At 37.5% G+C, this 17,274-nt stretch overlaps 1 protein-coding gene across 4 annotated transcripts; it reads left to right on the top strand.

Moving 5' to 3' along the window:
• The first annotated feature begins 4,674 nt into the window (after nt 1–4,674).
• Nucleotides 4,675–13,518, top strand: LOC107083275. Of its 4 annotated transcripts, none has more exons than XM_015372363.1 (11): nt 4,675–5,626; nt 6,808–6,885; nt 6,971–7,113; nt 7,197–7,319; nt 7,409–7,466; nt 7,562–7,828; nt 8,126–8,262; nt 8,348–8,461; nt 9,650–9,707; nt 11,615–11,680; nt 11,758–13,518. In XM_015372363.1, the coding sequence occupies exons 1-11, from the start codon at nt 5,617–5,619 to the stop codon at nt 12,882–12,884; spliced, it is 2,181 nt and encodes a 726-aa protein (XP_015227849.1). In that variant the 5' UTR covers nt 4,675–5,616; the 3' UTR covers nt 12,885–13,518. The 4 variants fall into 4 exon arrangements, with proteins under 4 accessions (XP_015227849.1, XP_015227850.1, XP_015227848.1 ...); XM_015372364.1 differs by lacking the exon at nt 4,675–5,626 and adding an exon at nt 6,006–6,022; XM_015372362.1 differs by lacking the exon at nt 4,675–5,626 and having other exon boundaries at nt 6,063–6,885; nt 7,565–7,828.
• Nucleotides 13,519–17,274: the final 3,756 nt, after the last annotated feature.

The raw sequence follows: 17,274 nt of genomic DNA, 5'->3' as shown, positions 1-17,274 counted from the left end.
TTCAAAGTCACTCAAATCACCTTTCTTCCCCATACTGATGCTCAGTTTGAACTGCAGGAGACTGTCTTGACCATGTCTACATGCCTAAATGCACTGAGTTGCCGCCATGTGATTGGCTGCTTAGAAATTAGGTGTTAACGAGCAGTTGGACAGGTGTACCTAATAAAGTGGCCGCTGAGTGTACATAATTGAGTTATTTATATTAGAGATTTGGCCCTTTAAATTTATGGGGGTCTTAAGTATAACATCCAACTTTGATAGCCTCAGGTAATTGAGGAAACGACGGGTTGTGCATTTTAATAAAGTGGCGGATCTGAAGATATCGGAAAAAACTGGATTTAGGAATAGAGTGTTTGTTGGCCAAACCTGTGAAAGTAGGAAAAGTTTTATCTATAAAAAAATCCCTGCATGTGGTAAGACCCCTAGTGTTCCATTGTGTAAATGTAGCATCAAGATTGGCAGCTGGAAAAAGGTGGTTATTAAATATAGGACTTAACATGGAAAGGTCAGGCAATTTAAATGCTTGCCTAAACTGTATCCAAATTCTTAATGTTGAACGCACTACCGGACTTGAGGAAAAACGTGATGGGGAGAAAAGGAGTCTTGTTAACAGTGCGGGAAGCGACGACTGACTACAGTTTTGCCTCCTCACTGCACCAACCCGTGTCTGGGGCCTGAAACCAGTAAGTTATTTTTTGCAGATTCGCTGCCCAATAATAAACCCTAAAATTTGGGAGAGCAAGCCCACCCCCTTTTCTTGGCCTTTCAAGCAATGTTCTACGAAGTCTTGAAGATTTGCCTCCCCATATAAAACTTGAGAGTAATACATCAATTGAACGGAAGAAGGAATTTGGTAGAAAAACTGGGATACTTTGAAACAAATATAAAAATCTAGGCAACACATTCATTTTGATGCAGTTGATTTTTTCAGCTAGAGAAAGATAAATTGCACTCCATCTCTGGAGATCAGAATTTAGTTTTTCCATAATGGGAATGTAGTTGGCTTTAAACAGTTCAGAAAAAGATGGGGTAATGTTGGTAAAGTGCGGTAAACTTATGCGGTAAAGTGAAAATTATATCTCTGCAAGTCATCTAGGAGTCTTCAGCGAAATCTTAGATAAATGACTATTTTAATAAAAACTCATTAAATAATCAATTTATGTAGATATTAGTACTTGTAAATATCAATGTTATGCAGAATGATTACTATGTAATGACAGTGGAAAAGATGTCCGCTCAAAACTCAAACCTGAAAGAGTTTTATCCACTATATTTTTTATCTAGAAAGCAGGGATTTATGAAAATATTTGTCTATTTGTTAGCAAAGACTGTGGGAAAATATAGTTTGTCTTTATTTAGAAAAAAAGGATGTTGTGCTCATTAATTTTGCTGTTGGAACGGTGTAGATTGACCCTGAGCTTTTGGTGCCTATCTACTTTTATATAAGATTGATTAGATGCTGATGCATCTGCTTGTTAGAATTACCTTTATTCAAAAGATTACCTCCATATATTCAAAGGTAATTGATGGTTAGCTGTTTGGGTGATCATATTTTTAACCAAATATTTGACTGCAGTAGGGATAGTCTTCATTACAGTATTATACTGAGTACACAAGCAGTTTTAGTTATACAATACGAAAAATTCCTCATACACCAGCCAACTTCCTGTCATTTAGAAAATGTCTTACAATAGAAAAGCCCATATTGTTTATTCCAGATTGGAGTTTGGTGGGGAAAAAAAATGTGTGAGCATATAAGTTTCCAACAAAATAACACCTGTATATGAATAAAAGCTTAAGTCACATCAAAAAACAAAATCTATGCATCTAATTTCATAAACAAACCTTAGGGGAGATTTGTAGAAAGCTGAGAGTTTAGGCAATTCTTTCAAGGAAGAATTCAAGTTTATTTTTACACCTGCGGACGAGAGAAAAAGCTCTGACTGGGGTGGCTTTTTACTCTTACACATATGCAAAGACTCCCAACACACACACACTCCAAGGGAAACCATCCCCCCCCCCCATCAAGGACATTTTCTGTTAGGGTAATATATCTTTTACTGGTCAGATGGTGCATCTCCCAACAGCCGAGTTCCTGTTCATGCCATGGGGGAGGCTGAATGAACTCATTCTTATCTCATGACCTTCGTTTGGAGCCTGTGACTGAAAACAGACAGACCTCAACATTCTTACTCCACAGTATATTCTAATTACATTTGTTAAAGAAAATCTGCCAGTTTATTTAACAATGTCAATAGCTTGTAAAACACCATCCTAAAAATCTTCAACCATGTTTTCTTTCTTCAAGTAGTGGACGTTTATACACCTTAATTTAATATGTTGTTCATTTGTTTTATGGGAAAATGAGGAGTGCAGACCAGGCTGATGTGCTCTACCTTCTTAGTTCTAGTTAGAACACAGGCAGCTTTTTAGGCAAACCTATGAAGATGCTGTTGCACTAATCAATCCTACTAAAGATTAATGCATGGATTTGTTTTTCTAGATCCTGTTTGGACATTAGTCCTTTAATCCTGGAATTGTTCTCAGGGAGATAAAAGGCTGCCTTTATGTTCCTCTGAAGGAACATAGAGGCAGTTACTAAGTCAACCAGTTACTTTTCCAATATCATACTTTTTACTTTTATTTGAGTGAAGATATGATGAGGTATGGCGACCCATCATGAATAACTCACTGAAGAATAGGTTTGTTTTAAACTAACAAAAAAATGCACCAGAGAGACAAAAACCTGCAGTTAATTTCTAAGTGAGACTCCAGATTTGTACTCCAGCTTCTGTTTTAATGTCATTTTCTATTGGCTGATCCTGCTGTGTTGTTTGGAGGTCAAGTGGAAATACAACAAACAGTTTACTATTATAAGTTACAGGAAGTAACTCACCATATTCTCACCTACATCCATACCCAGTGGTGTCAAAATACACACATTTGTTACTTAAGTAGAAGTATAGATACCGCAATTTAAAAACACTCTGGTAAAAGTTGAAGTATCAACCTGACCTCTTTACTCAAGTAAAAGTGAAAAAGTTTGTGCTCCAGAAACTATTTAAAGTATAAAAGTATAAAGTAACCTTTAAAAATAACAGCCAGATGCCACTTTATGAATTAAAAGCTCAATTTTTCGACTATTTAGAAAAATGTTTGAGATAGGGCCAAGGATGAGGGAGGTCTTGTTGGTCTCCATCTCCCGATGTGCTCTCTCCTGTGTCCGAACTTTCAGACAATTCACGTTTGCAGTTTGAAGAACACCTGCTTGCTTCTGATGATTTCCTTTAGCTAACCAATGAGTGTTTGCGTTATATGACTCATCCAATTACACTAGTTTCCACTAGATGTGGATGGCACCAATGATCTGCATTGGATGGAGCACATGACGTGAAATAAATATTTATAAACATTAAACTGAAGCCAAGAGTAACGAGTAACATTTGTTTTAAAAATTTAAGGAATAGAAAGTACAGATACTGTGAAAATGTCATGAGTAGAAGTCAAAAGAAGAAAGAAAAATATGTAATGGAGTAAAGTATAGATACCTAAAAAGTGTACTTAAGTACAGTAACAAAGTATTTGTACTTTGTTACTTGACACCTCTGTCCATAACATACTAACAATAATGACGTCAGAGATTTTATAGCAAAAATCATCTTTTGCTTCTTTCACCTGTATAAATACTGAGTGTCTTTTTATTTCATTTTCTAATTTACATTGTTTTTAAAACATTAAATCAGATGTTATGACATGACTCTGTACCTGAGTAGCCTTTTCCCTATTTTTTATGATTCTGTAGTAATTTATTCGATGGCTACTCTTTACTTTTACTTAAATGAAATTATGATAAAGTAGTGCTATTGTTATTTGAGTAGCTACAGGTTTTTTTTTTTTTTTTTTGCCTTTTGACTAGTCAGAATGTCAATTCAAGATATCTTTAATTTTGTTTTGTCTAGTCATTATTTGCTTTTAAGATATCTATAATTGATCAGCACCCCTCGCGACCTCATTCGTGATAAGCATGTCAGATAATGGATGGATGGATGGATATCTATAATTGAGTTTTCACTAGTCAAAACTGCATTACTATGGCAAGCCGTTTTAACATAAATTCGGCTGCTCCACCTTTACATTCAAGATATCTCAAATTGTTTTATGACTAGACGTTTTAGCGATTTTAGATATCTTTAAATATAAATTCGGTTGTAACGCCTTTACGTTCAAGATATCTCAAATTGTTTTATGACTAGACGTTTTAGCGATTTAAGATATCTCTGATTATATTTTGACTAGTCAAAATACCTATTCGACTAGTCGAAATTACGTCAGATTTACCATTAACTTGCATGGAGACGTCAATTTTAGATATCTAGAATTAATTACTGACTATCTGAAATACACATTTCAGATATCTACATTTATATTACGACTAGTCATAAATTGATTTCAAGGTATTCGATTTTAGTTTTGACTAGTCATAATTCTAATTAAAGATATCTCAAATGCCACCATAATTCAAGATATCTTAAATGTATTTTAGGACAGGAGATATGCTACGGCATGCCTTTTTGCCATATGCCATACTGTTAAAACGGCTTGCCATAGCGCGCAGCATTTTGTTGCTAAACTCCACCGGAAGCTGGTTGGTGCGTCATTTTTAACGTTACTTCCCGTTCCTCCAGTCTCCCGTACAGGCGCTGTTTTCCAGCCGCTGCTGTGGAGCAGGTAGGTTTACCAGCTGCGTTGTAGAAATGGGTGAAGGAATGTGTTGGTTGGAAAGATAAGAACCTCATCAAGCCGAAGACAGGACATGTGGACGGGTTAACCGAAACAAAGCTACCGCCGCTTGGCTAAGACTGAGAATTCCTTTAGCTAATGTTTGTTTTCTGCTGTTAATGATGTGATTTATGCTGCCTTTTTAACACCTGAAGTTTACTTAACTTGTTCACATGGATCAATATTTAAAGGAGAATAATTAAAACTGAGATTTGAGGGGAAAAGTGCCCCATAAGTGAAGATGTTTGTTAAAATGTTTTCTCTTTTTATGTCCGAGCCGTTTCTTTTCTCACCAACACTCGTTACTGTGAGAGTTGTTTGTCTACATTCCAGTTTGTTTATTTTTGATACAGAGACGCACAAATTTAGACAGCAAAATGGATGTTTGTTGGATTTTGAAAAATGTTTTAGAATAAGGTTTTGACGAAATGGAATCAAAGTAATCTAGGATAATTCTTAAGTTTTTAGTTGTTGTTTTTAAACCACGGCGCCATCTAGCGTTCACATGTAAAATGTCTCATCAGATGTTTATATTGTCATAGTTTTTTATTTGCTACTTGCCTTGATATTTCCTCACTAATGTTCTTTATTCCTCTTTGACCTTCAGAGAACAGCTGGATATCTACTGTGATTGAATTGCCTGGATCAATTGATTCTTATAAAGGCTAATTTATATTTTTAGTTAAACTGGATCAATATTTGAATTCAAATAAGCATTTTATGTTGAATTGGCTGCAAAAAGTAATGCCTGCTAAGAAGGATGTTATGTGTGGACTCTTCTTTTATTACTTCCCTTCAGTTTCTGCATACAGGAGGCGTTTATCCTAGACTTCCACGATGGATCCAGGTAGGGTTCTGAAATTTTTTTTTTAACATCTGCAGCGTTATAATGCATGGTTATCCTGTTTTTGTTTTGTGTTTTTGTCACTGCTAAATGTTCTAAAAGTTAATGAAAGGTCATATACAGAAAGAAATAAACCAATTTAATATAAAAAATGTTTTCAAATGACGATTTCATTTTTTAAGACAGTAAAGTCATACAGGCTAACCCAGGGGTCAGCAACCCAAACTGCTCAAAGAGCCATATTGGACCAAAAAAACAAAAAATAAATCTGTTTAGAGCCGCAAAAATGTAAAAGTCTTATACATGCCTCGTACGGAAACACGGGCTCTAAGTGTATTATCCTACTATAGAAAATGACTATGTGGGGCTCCTCAAGCAAATGTCACATAGCAGCATGAGGTGAGTGAATGCTCCCATCACGCGCTGCTTCACCGCACGCCGCTTAACCGCACGCCGCTTAACCGCCCTTCACCGCACGGTTTTAGTTTTGTTGCATTGATGAAATTATAGAAAAATATAGAAACAGGATCAGGAATCTCTCTATGGTGGACGTGTTTCTGTTTGGAGGAGTTGATTGAGTCATGAGGAACCAAGCAGGAACTGACATCATCAGAGCAGAGCTCTCTAACCCTGAAATCCCCCATCCCAGCGTTCCTTGGTGTGTTTCATATTTTTAGGATTTGGGGAAAAAATGGAAGAAAGTTCCAATTCCTGCATCAGAGCTCTACCTGTTTGATCTGTGGACGGTTTTCCATCCTTGCAACAAAACTAATAGCAGTAGTGGAGTTTGGAGATGTAATCCACTTCTTTAATCTAAATTTGCTCTCCTCTACTTTATCCAGAAGTTCTGCAATCGCCATTTTTCTCTCCCTCCCAGCTTGGTTGTTGGCTGCATATTTAGCTTGCCTTCCCTGGAAATGCCTTTCCAAATTTTTATTTTTATTTTTTGCCAACCTCTCATTACCAAGCAAAAATGCAGGCAATCGTTCCGCATTGATAATATATAAAAAGCATATTTTTGAGCCAATGAAAACGTGATCTTTGCTATTAAAATGAGACCAGTAATTTGAATCATGTAAGAGTGAGAAAAAAACAGACGGGAAATCTTTTATATAATGCATATGATTTCTTCCATAAAACCTTTTTTTAAAGAATGATTTTCTGTGATGCTTTCTCGTGTGTAGATGTTTTAGGGAAAAGCCAGCTGCTGGATTCTCTGAAGGCCTATCTGAACAACAAAACCAGATTACAACCCATCATTGGTCTGTAGCAACCGATCATAGTTTGCCTAAAAGTGGCTTTTATTTGCATTTTGTTCGTTAACCCTATGGTTTTGTACCCATTTAGGCCTGGGCACCATCATAGAGTGTGTGAACGTGAGTTCACAACTCAGACAGACCCTGTACCTGTGTGAGGTGTGCGACTGCAGACTCACCAAAGCTGATATGCGAAACCATATAATGGGGAGTCATCACAGGTTCAACTACATCGTAAGGGCTGCTGATGGAAAGTCGTGGTTCCGTGTTTCCTATCCGCTCTGAGTTGTTCTAATGTGGGACGTTATGCTTGGCAGAAAACCCATCACCCTTACATGGTGTCTAAATGGCTGGAGAGCCCTGACCTGTCTAAGATGGCCTGGCCTCTCATGGAGTTGGCTAAGGTGCTGGAGAAAAAAGAAGGACCAGGACTCGTCCAAGTAGGCTATTTTCCACTTATTCAACTTTCACACGTGTATCTATGTCTGTTTTTAATGCGTTTGTATCTCTTATGAATGTTTATATAAAGTTGTTTGAAGTTAAGGATGATCATTACCAGATGATGGCAACGCAGAGTGAAAATCACGGTAAGCTTTTGTTTTCTTTATTTACCCCCTTGTTTTGTTCTTGTATGCATATTTTATTGTTATTCTGATGTCATTCTGTCTGTCCAACACCACAGCAGTTACTCTGGCGAAGGCCTTAAGAAAACAGCAGGAGTTGGAGAGCTTTTCAAAGACGGCCCCTCTGCATTATCCCGTTGTCTCCCAGAGGACTGTTTTGCCTGCACGCAACCAACCAAAAGATCCAGAGTCCCGTGACAGGACCTGCTTTAAAAACATCTCCCCACCACAGCTGGAAGAGGTCCAGATGTTGGGAGACGCCTCTGTAGAACCGGAGAGAGCCACAGACTTTCTAGACGATGGCGCTGAAACAAAGCCTCTCATTGGTAAGCTCTTAATTATTCTCCTCTTTGGAAGTAAAATTTTCCAAATATTAAATCAGTGTGAGCAAGATTATTGCATAATTACTTCCCTTACTTCATTTATTATTCAAACATCACATTAATGCATTGATTTGGCCACTTGTTGTTTCCCAACGCCAAAGGGAGTAGATGTTCTCTTTTTCCAAGTTTTTGTTTAGTCTCAGTCGAAGGAGGTATTTTTCCCCTTGTTTAATATTGACTTTATCTAAAATGTTAAACTAACTGATTAGGAAATGACTCCCGCCCATGTTTTATCTCCAGGTCTTGCCCGTGTGGTTGAGTTTAGAAGTGAAGACGGCTGCTCATATTGTTTTTTATGCCACTGCTGTCGCATAAGATCCACCAAACAGGACATCACTGATCACCTAACCAGCTCATCCCATCTAGTTAACTACCTGGTGAGTTTGTTTTAGACTTGCACCCAGCATCATAACACGTCTAACTATAGCTCCGCTTGGCATACTAAAAGTCTCATTGTTATAGATGGAGATTTATCCAGATTACATGGAAGCTTTGGGTGAAGTTACTGAGGATAACTTCCAGCTTCAGTCACTGGCTGCTAAAGTGGAGGAAGAGGAGGGCAGAGGGGAGATGAAGGTATTTTATCGCCACATAGAGCATGGGTTGGTTTAAACATTTAAGAAATAAATATATCCTAAAATAGGATTAGATTTAAACAAGAGTTCTGAGAGTGAAATACAGTAACACTTAAACAAGTATTATAAAGTTAACCAGCTTATTTTCATATAAAATATTGATGTTTTTGTGAGTGGTTAGAGACCTTGATATCGTTCTTCTTTCAGACGTTTATTTTTTGCGATGAATTTGTTACATAATGGTAAAAGTAAATTGGAGTAAATCAGCTTAAATGAACAAAGATGAAGTTGTCTTTCAAATTAGGTAAGCTTTTGTAAAAATAAATAATTAAATTATAGTTCTAGTTGAATAGCTTTTAACTTTTTAGCATGATGGTTTGGTCCAGTTCTAGAGCATCTAATACCCAACCATATTTAATGGAACAGGAACATTTCACTGACTAACTGGAGAGAGGGTCATCACCCCTACTGTTGAGCTGAAATAACAAGGGAAATCGCCCCCCAATCAATTATTTATCAATGGATATATCCAGAGAGAGACTGCAAAGAAACCTATCTTCTTCAGGAACTGTCTAAAGACACTACAGTTACTTCATCTTTTTCATAGAAACACTTTGGCAGTAAACACCTTAACAAAGCCGGATCGTCCCTTGAAGAATCATGGCACCACAAGGGAGTTTATTACTCTTTGCTTCTGCAGCTCAAACCGGTAATTGCTAGATTAGTGCACCCAAGTATCTTTAAGTCGCTCAAACCTGTATCAGTGCTGTGCAGTTCTCAACAAAACTCCTATAGTTCTCTCATTCTCCTTCACATTGACATTTCATGCGATACCTTCCAAAACAGTTATTACATATTCTGGATTCATCATCAAAAGCCAATACAATACAATAATAATTATTGCATTTATTTTCCCATATTATTACATTTTTCAAACAAAATTTGTTTTTGTTGGAGTTCAAATCTTAACCATTGACTAAATATTTTACAACTATAGATAACAGACCTGAGCTGAGAGCTGTTCTAAGTTAAATATGTTCCTAAAGGTGGACGCTAATATCTGTTCAGTTTTTTTTTCTTGTGCAGGTTTATGTGTGTTTATATAATTTGCTGTTAAAGATCAGAAAATGGCCATTTGCAATATACTGAGGGTGTGATGGCACTCGTCCTAAATATCTCATGTTCCCAGATAGTAAATGTACCAGAGTCCATCTGTAGTCAACTCACTGGCAAAAGTTACCACTGGTGTAAGTAGAGCTGACTTTCCTTCCTTTGCTGAACCTCTAACCTTCCATCTCTAATGTTCCAACTCTGCTCTTAAAGTCTGACTTCGTCTCCGGACTCCACGGTGTGAATATGGGGTCAGTTAACCTTTTAAATCCCTACTATGCCGCATGTTTTCTACATCCACAGGGATGCACAGACCAGCCTCATAGCATGGCTTACGGTACGAGAAGGGATTTTTTAGATTACTATGATGTTTTTATGCAGACGTCCTTTATTGAAAATTAGGAATCCAGTGCTTCATTTTTAGTTTAGCCTTTTTTCCTTTTCTTTTTAAACTAAACTGATAAATATGCAGTGCTTTGCAAAAGTATTCCAACTACTTGAACTCCTAGTCAAGCTATCCATGTAATTTAGTTCCTAATTTTGAAATGGAAGAAACGTGAAGCAGAAATGGAAAATAAAAAAAGTTTTTTTTTCCCCGACCCCGAACACTAAAGTTCAGTCAGTCGGAATTGAATTCTAGTTATATTCTATAGTTATTTATTTATGTCATGTGAGGCAGTGTGCAGCCCTTGGTGGCTGTGCGTATTATCATAGCAACTAATCCAGCAATTATCCAGGTCTCTTTGTTTATTCTGCATCTGCATTATTATTAGACAAAAGCCTCAGCGCTGATCTCTGTGACCATTTCTTTGCCTTATTTCAGTTAAAGTGTTAAAATCGGGTTTTGCTTTAGAGTTTCTCCATTAGAGGATTTTTTAATTTCTCTGTTTGATTGCTTCTGGGAGAAGCTCCTGACTACCAACAGCATTTTGTTCATCTTTTTTTGTATAATCCAGTGGTTTTGTTCGAGATTCACGGTGAACCGTTTGCTGATCCAAAAGGTAAAAAAACAGCAGAAACATCTGTTAGGATTGCAAGTGTGAACACAACCATCGACAGGACAACTGTTAGTCATCCACTATTGATCGGTCATTGAATATTTTATCTTTTATTGTATTTAATTTAGGGCTGAAACAATTAATTGGATTAATCATGATTAATCAATTATAGAAATAATCATTAACTAATTTAGTCATTGATTAATCATTAACTGGGGTGTAGAGACTCTAAATCAGGTCTTCAGCTGATAGAAAGAACCACTTAGAGCAGCAATTATACCATAATTGTAATAAAAAAAAAATATGTCTTTCCGATTATTAATCAGAAAAATAATCGTCAGATACATTTTTTGCAAAATAATCGTTAGTTGCAGCCATATTTTAATTTTATTTAGGTTTTATTTTATTTAGGTAATAGGATTTGCAAATGATTGCCTCTTGTTTTTATGTTTTATTCTAAATCTATTTTCTATGGAATTTGGGTTTTGTTTTCTCTTTAGTTAATTATTTAGATATAATATATGATTTTCTTCAACTTTCCAATTATGTATGTGGAGGTTGGGAAAAGTCCAAGCAGTGTGAATACTTTTGCAAGGCGCTTTATTACCCAGCTTATCCAAATCCAGTGAAGTCTGATTAACTTCCTCTCTGCAAAGTGCAGTTAGTGCGTTTTATATTTTGGTTTTATTTTACTGAAATATTTTAGGATGTGGCATTTGTCTACATTATATTTGAGGTGTGCGTCACGACTGCTCATTTCTGCACAAACATCAGTGATAGTCGCTGCTCTGCACACACCTCAGCAGAATATCGCTGAGGTGTTGCATCCTCAGCAACATGATGATTTCTGGATCTTATCGATATCGATAAGGTCACAGTATCCAGACTTTTTATTTCTCAGTATACTACCTTATGAATAAATTTGACTTTCTTTTTCAGCCTGTTTGTATTTTCTCCCCTTCTACTAACTTTAGCAGTCTTTCTTTTTAAAAGTACTTGTTTTTGCATTTTGTCTGTATATCCTTGGCATTTTGCTCATTTTCAAGGTTTAAAGATGCTTTCGAGTGGAGGGAAATATTCTAACCTTCGGCAAAAAAGAGAAGCTGTCAGAGGCGAGTATTGTTTTTCCTCATCTTTTAAAAGGAAAAACAGATCTCCCCTCAGTTAATCTAACCTGTACATGTTTCAGGTGTGAATCAGATAACAGCTCCACCTGCGGGAAAGAAAATCCCAGTGATCTCAAAACGAAGAGAAAAAAGAAAAAAAAAACAAATGAAGAACAACCAAGGGAAAAAGACTGATACCATGTTTAACGTGAGCCTGCCTGTTGGTAAAGGTGAACTGCTGCTGGAGAGAAGATCTTTTAGCAAATTTCGTCGGTTTGAGTCACCTGAATCACTTCCATCTAAACTGGACCCAGTTAAATCCCCCTCTGGGATGGTAGAAACCAGCTCTCTAGCAGATGACCCTGTAGATCCTACTAATGCTGACCCAGAGCTGCCAAGCTCTCGCGTAGAGCGGCATCTTTACACAGAAGATGCAGGAACTATGGAACATAATACAGACACACAAATCAAAGTCACGGTTTTCCAGGATGGGGATGGCTACTTTGAAGAGCACCAGTCTGAACACAATAAACCAGTCGGACCTCAGGAATGCCTGAGTGCAGACTGGAACCCGGAAGCTCCACAGGCCCAGAGTGGGGAACTATTTTCTTCAATACCCCACCATTATAACTCCAACTACATGAATGGAAACTGTAGCTCTGATTTCTGGTACAGTTCAGCGTCCGCTGGAGAAAACGAGGAAGCATCAAGACAAGGGAGAGGAAGAATGGATGTTAACTCGAGCTCAGTTCAACAGCAGCCTCAATATCAGCAGCCATCATGGAGCAACACGCTTCCTTACACAAAGGGTATTTGGGAGCATCAAGTTGTTTCCTATTTGAACACTGTCAGGATAAACACACAAAGTGACTCTGGACATATCCCTGTATGTGGAGGTGGCTTTTCAGAAGGATCTAGAGGACATGAGTATGAGACTCAGCAGAGATACTCTGAACTCTCTGCTGACCATTACCAACCGGTTCCTCATTCTTACACCACTCCGCCTTCAGCATTTGAAGTCAGCCCAATGCAGCAGAGGCTGATGTTTCATACCAACAGTGGTGCTTTACCTTCGACTCAGCCATACCTTTCCTACCCAGTCACACATGGACGTGGTTGGGGATGGACTCAGGCTGATGCCGTTATTCAGCCAGACCAAACTGGCTTTTACAATGCCAGCTCTGATGTTTATTTCAGAGCTGGCGTCTAAATGCAATAGATCCAAACTTCAGGACTCAACGCTCCAGCCTTTTTTTTAGGTGTTTAAATGATGGAATAGCTTCTATATTTTTTAAGTACCCCATTATTTGTACAAACCGGGAGTCTTCTGAAGTAAATATTATTTGGTTGTTGATTAACTTGGAGATGAAGCGACAAAAGGCCGTATTGAGAAAGACATGATTGTATTCTGATTTATTTCAAAGCTGCTATTGCTGCTTATGTTCAGTTAAATTTAAAACTACTTCATCAGTGCCAAAGAGAAACTGATTTCTTGTGATGGTCTGTGTTAAAGTGGCACTAAAGACAACCTGCTGTTATATTAAAGTATTACTGAAGGTTAAACATTATGTTTTAACTTTGATGAAATGTTCATTGTATTTGAAATGTTCTTCTTTGTATTTTCTGCTTGGTGCGTACAGTCGGTGTGTAAAGCTGCAGCACGCTGTGCCTGTGCTCCACTGACCCAGTACTGTGCCTTTCAGAGTAACAACTTGTCACAACCTCCACCTGCAGCTAACTGCTATCAGATATTTTTGGGCAAAGCAGATCTACTGATGCACATGATGTGATCTGAGTATACATCTTCTGCAAAAGCTTAAATAAAAACTCGATTGTATCTTCTCATCAAGACGCCTTCAGCATCTTTTCATCATTTTATCTTGATATAATCATATAAAAAAAGAAGGTACAGATTTGATTAAAAACTTTGTCATGATCCCCTTGTTTTTTTAACAAATCAACAGTGACCTAACAAAGAGTTATAATAGGAGGAGAAGGGAGGGTATCTGTTAACATAGCAGTGGGGTATTAGTTACTTAATTTCTTCCAAACAGCAATTTGCAGTCTCAAGGAATAAGTGACACAAAAATTCCTTCATAATCCCTTTTTGTTTGACATTTTTAAGACTTTTCAACCGTTTTTTGCCTTGCAAGCAACAGTCGAGGTAAATATCTTCCTTTTGCACAACTTTCTCAGTAGATGAGCTCGTATGCATTATATCTTATCAAAGTCATGCATAATTTTTTAGGTCCAACAACAGTGCCATTCCAACACAAACAGGACTGATTGGCCTTAATCTTGCCACTCTCCAGCTCTGTTGAGGAGTCCAGCTGATTGTTTTTGATGTGTGGTCTAACATGGTACCGTTTTCCAGTCAAATTCTGCCCATTGTCTAAAACAGGTAGAACTATGTTAAAATCAACGCCTATCCTTAGACAATTCCAGCTGTGATTTGGTTTCCCACTTTCTTCTGATGTAAAGTGATCTTTCCATTACAGCTTTTCATGCATTTCTACAATCTAGAGACAATTTGAAGAGGATACTTTTCTGTATGCCCCAAGATTATTTCTATAAACTCCTTCCTTCTTTTGAAAGATGGGGTCAGATATCTGAATTACAAAAGTATCTTAATTGAAAGTACCTGTACTATCTGAATTTAATTAACCAAATTCTCTGTTTAATTTGCAAATTATATAAACTCTGTTCCTTTGATTAGCACACACTACGCTGTAATTCCCTCATCAATCCACTTTTAATAATTGCTGCCCAGGTGATGACATCTAAATTTAGGGCAGTAAAAAGCCATGATCCCAGTTTTAAAAATATACATTTCCACTGATACATATTTTAGATAAGTCAGTTAATTATTCTTCTCTGAATGAAATTACATTTATTCATTGAGGATGTTTAAAAGTAGCAGGCATACTCTTATAAAAATGTTAAAAAAATAAGTAGACAACCATTAGAGACAATAAAGTCAATTGAAACTATGATATGGTAAAGTATTAAAATAAATAGAGGACAAGAGTACAGAAAGTACAGTAGAGTGGGGATTAACACTGGAGAAAAGTAAATTGAATTTATGTTAACAGGGTTTTTGCAGTTTAGGCTGATAAACATCTGTGCCTAGACTATCCCACAGAAACACCTTTTTAATTGAATATTTTTAGAAGTAAAAATGTAAAAACCTTTGTGGTATGATGTAAACCAATGGAGCTCCCCGAGTCTCACTTTTGAATAAACTGCAATAGATTTTAAAATTGTTCAGAAATTTTTTGAAAGATAATTTAATTAAATCCATAAGGATCAAAAGTTGTTGCAGCATATCGATGGTCCTGGCACTTGCAACTGACTTTATTGGTTTCCCTAGGCCTTTGTTGAGCTCAAAGGTTTTCATTTAATCATTTATACAACATTACTAGGTAGATAACCTGACCGCAAAGATGCGTCTGCTCTAACCAGAAAAAAAGAATCTTTACTTTATCTACAATGTGTCACCCCCACATTTTCTCAGTGAACGTCTGGGAATCTTCAGCTTGGCTTGGGTGAGCAACAGATAAAGAGACTTGGCCTTGAAGCTTGTGAGAAATTTCTCGTAATCTGTATGTGGTAACACCTGGCATCTCTGAATCCTCACTATAGTCTGGGAAAGTGACATACTCAAATAACAGGAGGGAAATAGGAAAGTGAACACACACCAGTTGACAGGCCAGAAAAATAATAGAAAAAGGAACATGAGCGATATCAAGTGCCATGTTAAAAACTAGAAATGGGTGTTTTTATAAATGCCTTCTGCACCTTTGTTATGTGTTGATCCATGTGCCTACTTATCTTCGCCACTCGATGTCTGAATAGAGCTTCCATGTTGTGGAGAGACAGGTTATTGGCTGATAGTTGGTTGAGAATGTCCCTTTCTAGGGGTCTATAATTATTATGACTGTTTGGCCCTCTGTCAGCTGTTGAGGGGGTGGGGGTTCCCATTCTTCAGGTGTTGGGTCATTTGTGCCGCTTGGCATTCATGTAGAGAAGTGAGCTTCTTCAGCTAGTAGGTGTGGCTCATCTGGACCCAGTGCTGTCCAGTTCTTCACCCCTGACAGTGTTTGATGGAGGTCTGCCATTATGATGTTCACTGGACCTTGTTAAAGGAGGTTAGCATGCGCAGCTCTTAGGTCTTTAAGTCACTGCATCTCTGTTACACTGCAAAAAACTGAAATCTAAATAAGTCATTTTTTCTTATATTAGGTGCTTTTTTCTTGAATTGAGAAGGTAAGGGAGACACATTGCCAATGAAACAACAATTTACATTTAAAATAAGGAAAAACAATTGCATTGTCTTATTTCAAGTGCATGTTATCTAATTATCTTATTTTAAGAGTGAAAATACTCATTCCATTGGCAGATCATCTTATTTACCTACGGTACTCAAATTATTGGTAAATACACTTAATTTAAGACATTTTTGCTCATTTCTAGATCGTTTTTGCAGTGTATGTATTATGTACTCTATTGTTCATTTTCCAGCCTTGGCAGGTTGTTTCATGTGTTATCACTAGTGATTGGTCCAGCATCACCGATGCCTTGGTGCATGAGTCGAACCAATAGAGCAAAACACTATCGATGCACGTGTCGTTTGAAGAAATTAATGAGACAGATGCAGGAGTTGTTTCTGACTGACTCACTAAACTGTGTTTAAAAGTGTATCTGTCAACATGATGCATCTGCTAAAAAGATGTCTCATCTTTTGCTCTTTATCATTAAAATTAGGAAGGATTTTGAAGCAGCCTAAAAGTAATAGAAACATAATCTCAACATGAAGCCAGTAGGAACCGTTGCTTTTTGAGTTTAATTTTCTCATTGTGTCATACTTTTCCTCTCAGTTATCACATCGCCAAATTGATTCAAAGTTTTCTATCTAGAGAAAACCAGTTGATTGCATCGACTCATTGACTCGAATGCAATCTCTTACACTAAACATGCTTGTAGCGACAGTGGAGAGGAAAAACTCCCTTTAAACAGGAAGAAACCTCCATCAGAACCAGGATCAGTGTGACCGGCCATCTGCTGAGGCCAACTGGGGTTCAAGGAGACAGAAGCAGATATACAAAAAAAGCAGCTGTAAAAGGCGGACCCGTCCAGGAAACACACAGCCAGACAGACGAGCTCTGCGCCGGTTCCCATGTCAGAAGATGAAGAGAGCACATCCAGCCAGTCACAGTCAGAAAAACAGGACTACACTGGAAAACAGGCCGATCTCCAACATCTATGAACAAGGGCGTTGATGGCAGCAGCACAGCTGATATTTCTCTCCAGGATGGTGTCACAGCCAAATGGGACGAGGCAAAGCTTCTATGAGAGAAATCAGAGAGAGCATAATGTTAGAGATTCTGCAGAGTGGGAGAATAGAGATAGAATGAAGCAGAATGATGAAATGGGGGTACCTATGTCCTCCAGGAGTCTACGCCTATAGCAGCATAACTATAGAGATAGCTGAGGATAACCTGAGCCACTTTATCAAAAAGGAAAGTTTTAAGCCTACCCTTAAAAGTAGACAGGGTGTCTGCCTCACGGACTAAAACTGGTAGTTGGTTCCACAGGAGAGG

Source organism: Cyprinodon variegatus, unplaced genomic scaffold (assembly GCF_000732505.1).
Source record: "Cyprinodon variegatus isolate N-32 unplaced genomic scaffold, C_variegatus-1.0 Scaffold71, whole genome shotgun sequence".
NCBI lineage: Eukaryota > Metazoa > Chordata > Actinopteri > Cyprinodontiformes > Cyprinodontidae > Cyprinodon > Cyprinodon variegatus.
Note: the sequence above shows the minus strand (reverse complement) of the source record. Positions and strands in the feature narration are given on the sequence as shown.

What these genes read in the sequence shown, in the direction of transcription:
- LOC107083275 (XM_015372361.1), top strand. Translation starts at nt 6,777, where the DNA reads ATGATTTTCTGTGATGCTTTCTCGTGTGTAGATGTTTTAGGGAAAAGC. An exon ending in AGGGCAGAGGGGAGATGAAG is followed by an intron (nt 8,462 to 9,649) that starts GTATTTTATCGC and finishes TCATGTTCCCAG; the next exon opens with ATAGTAAATGTACCAGAGTC. An exon ending in TGGCAAAAGTTACCACTGGT is followed by an intron (nt 9,708 to 11,614) that starts GTAAGTAGAGCT and finishes CTCATTTTCAAG; the next exon opens with GTTTAAAGATGCTTTCGAGT.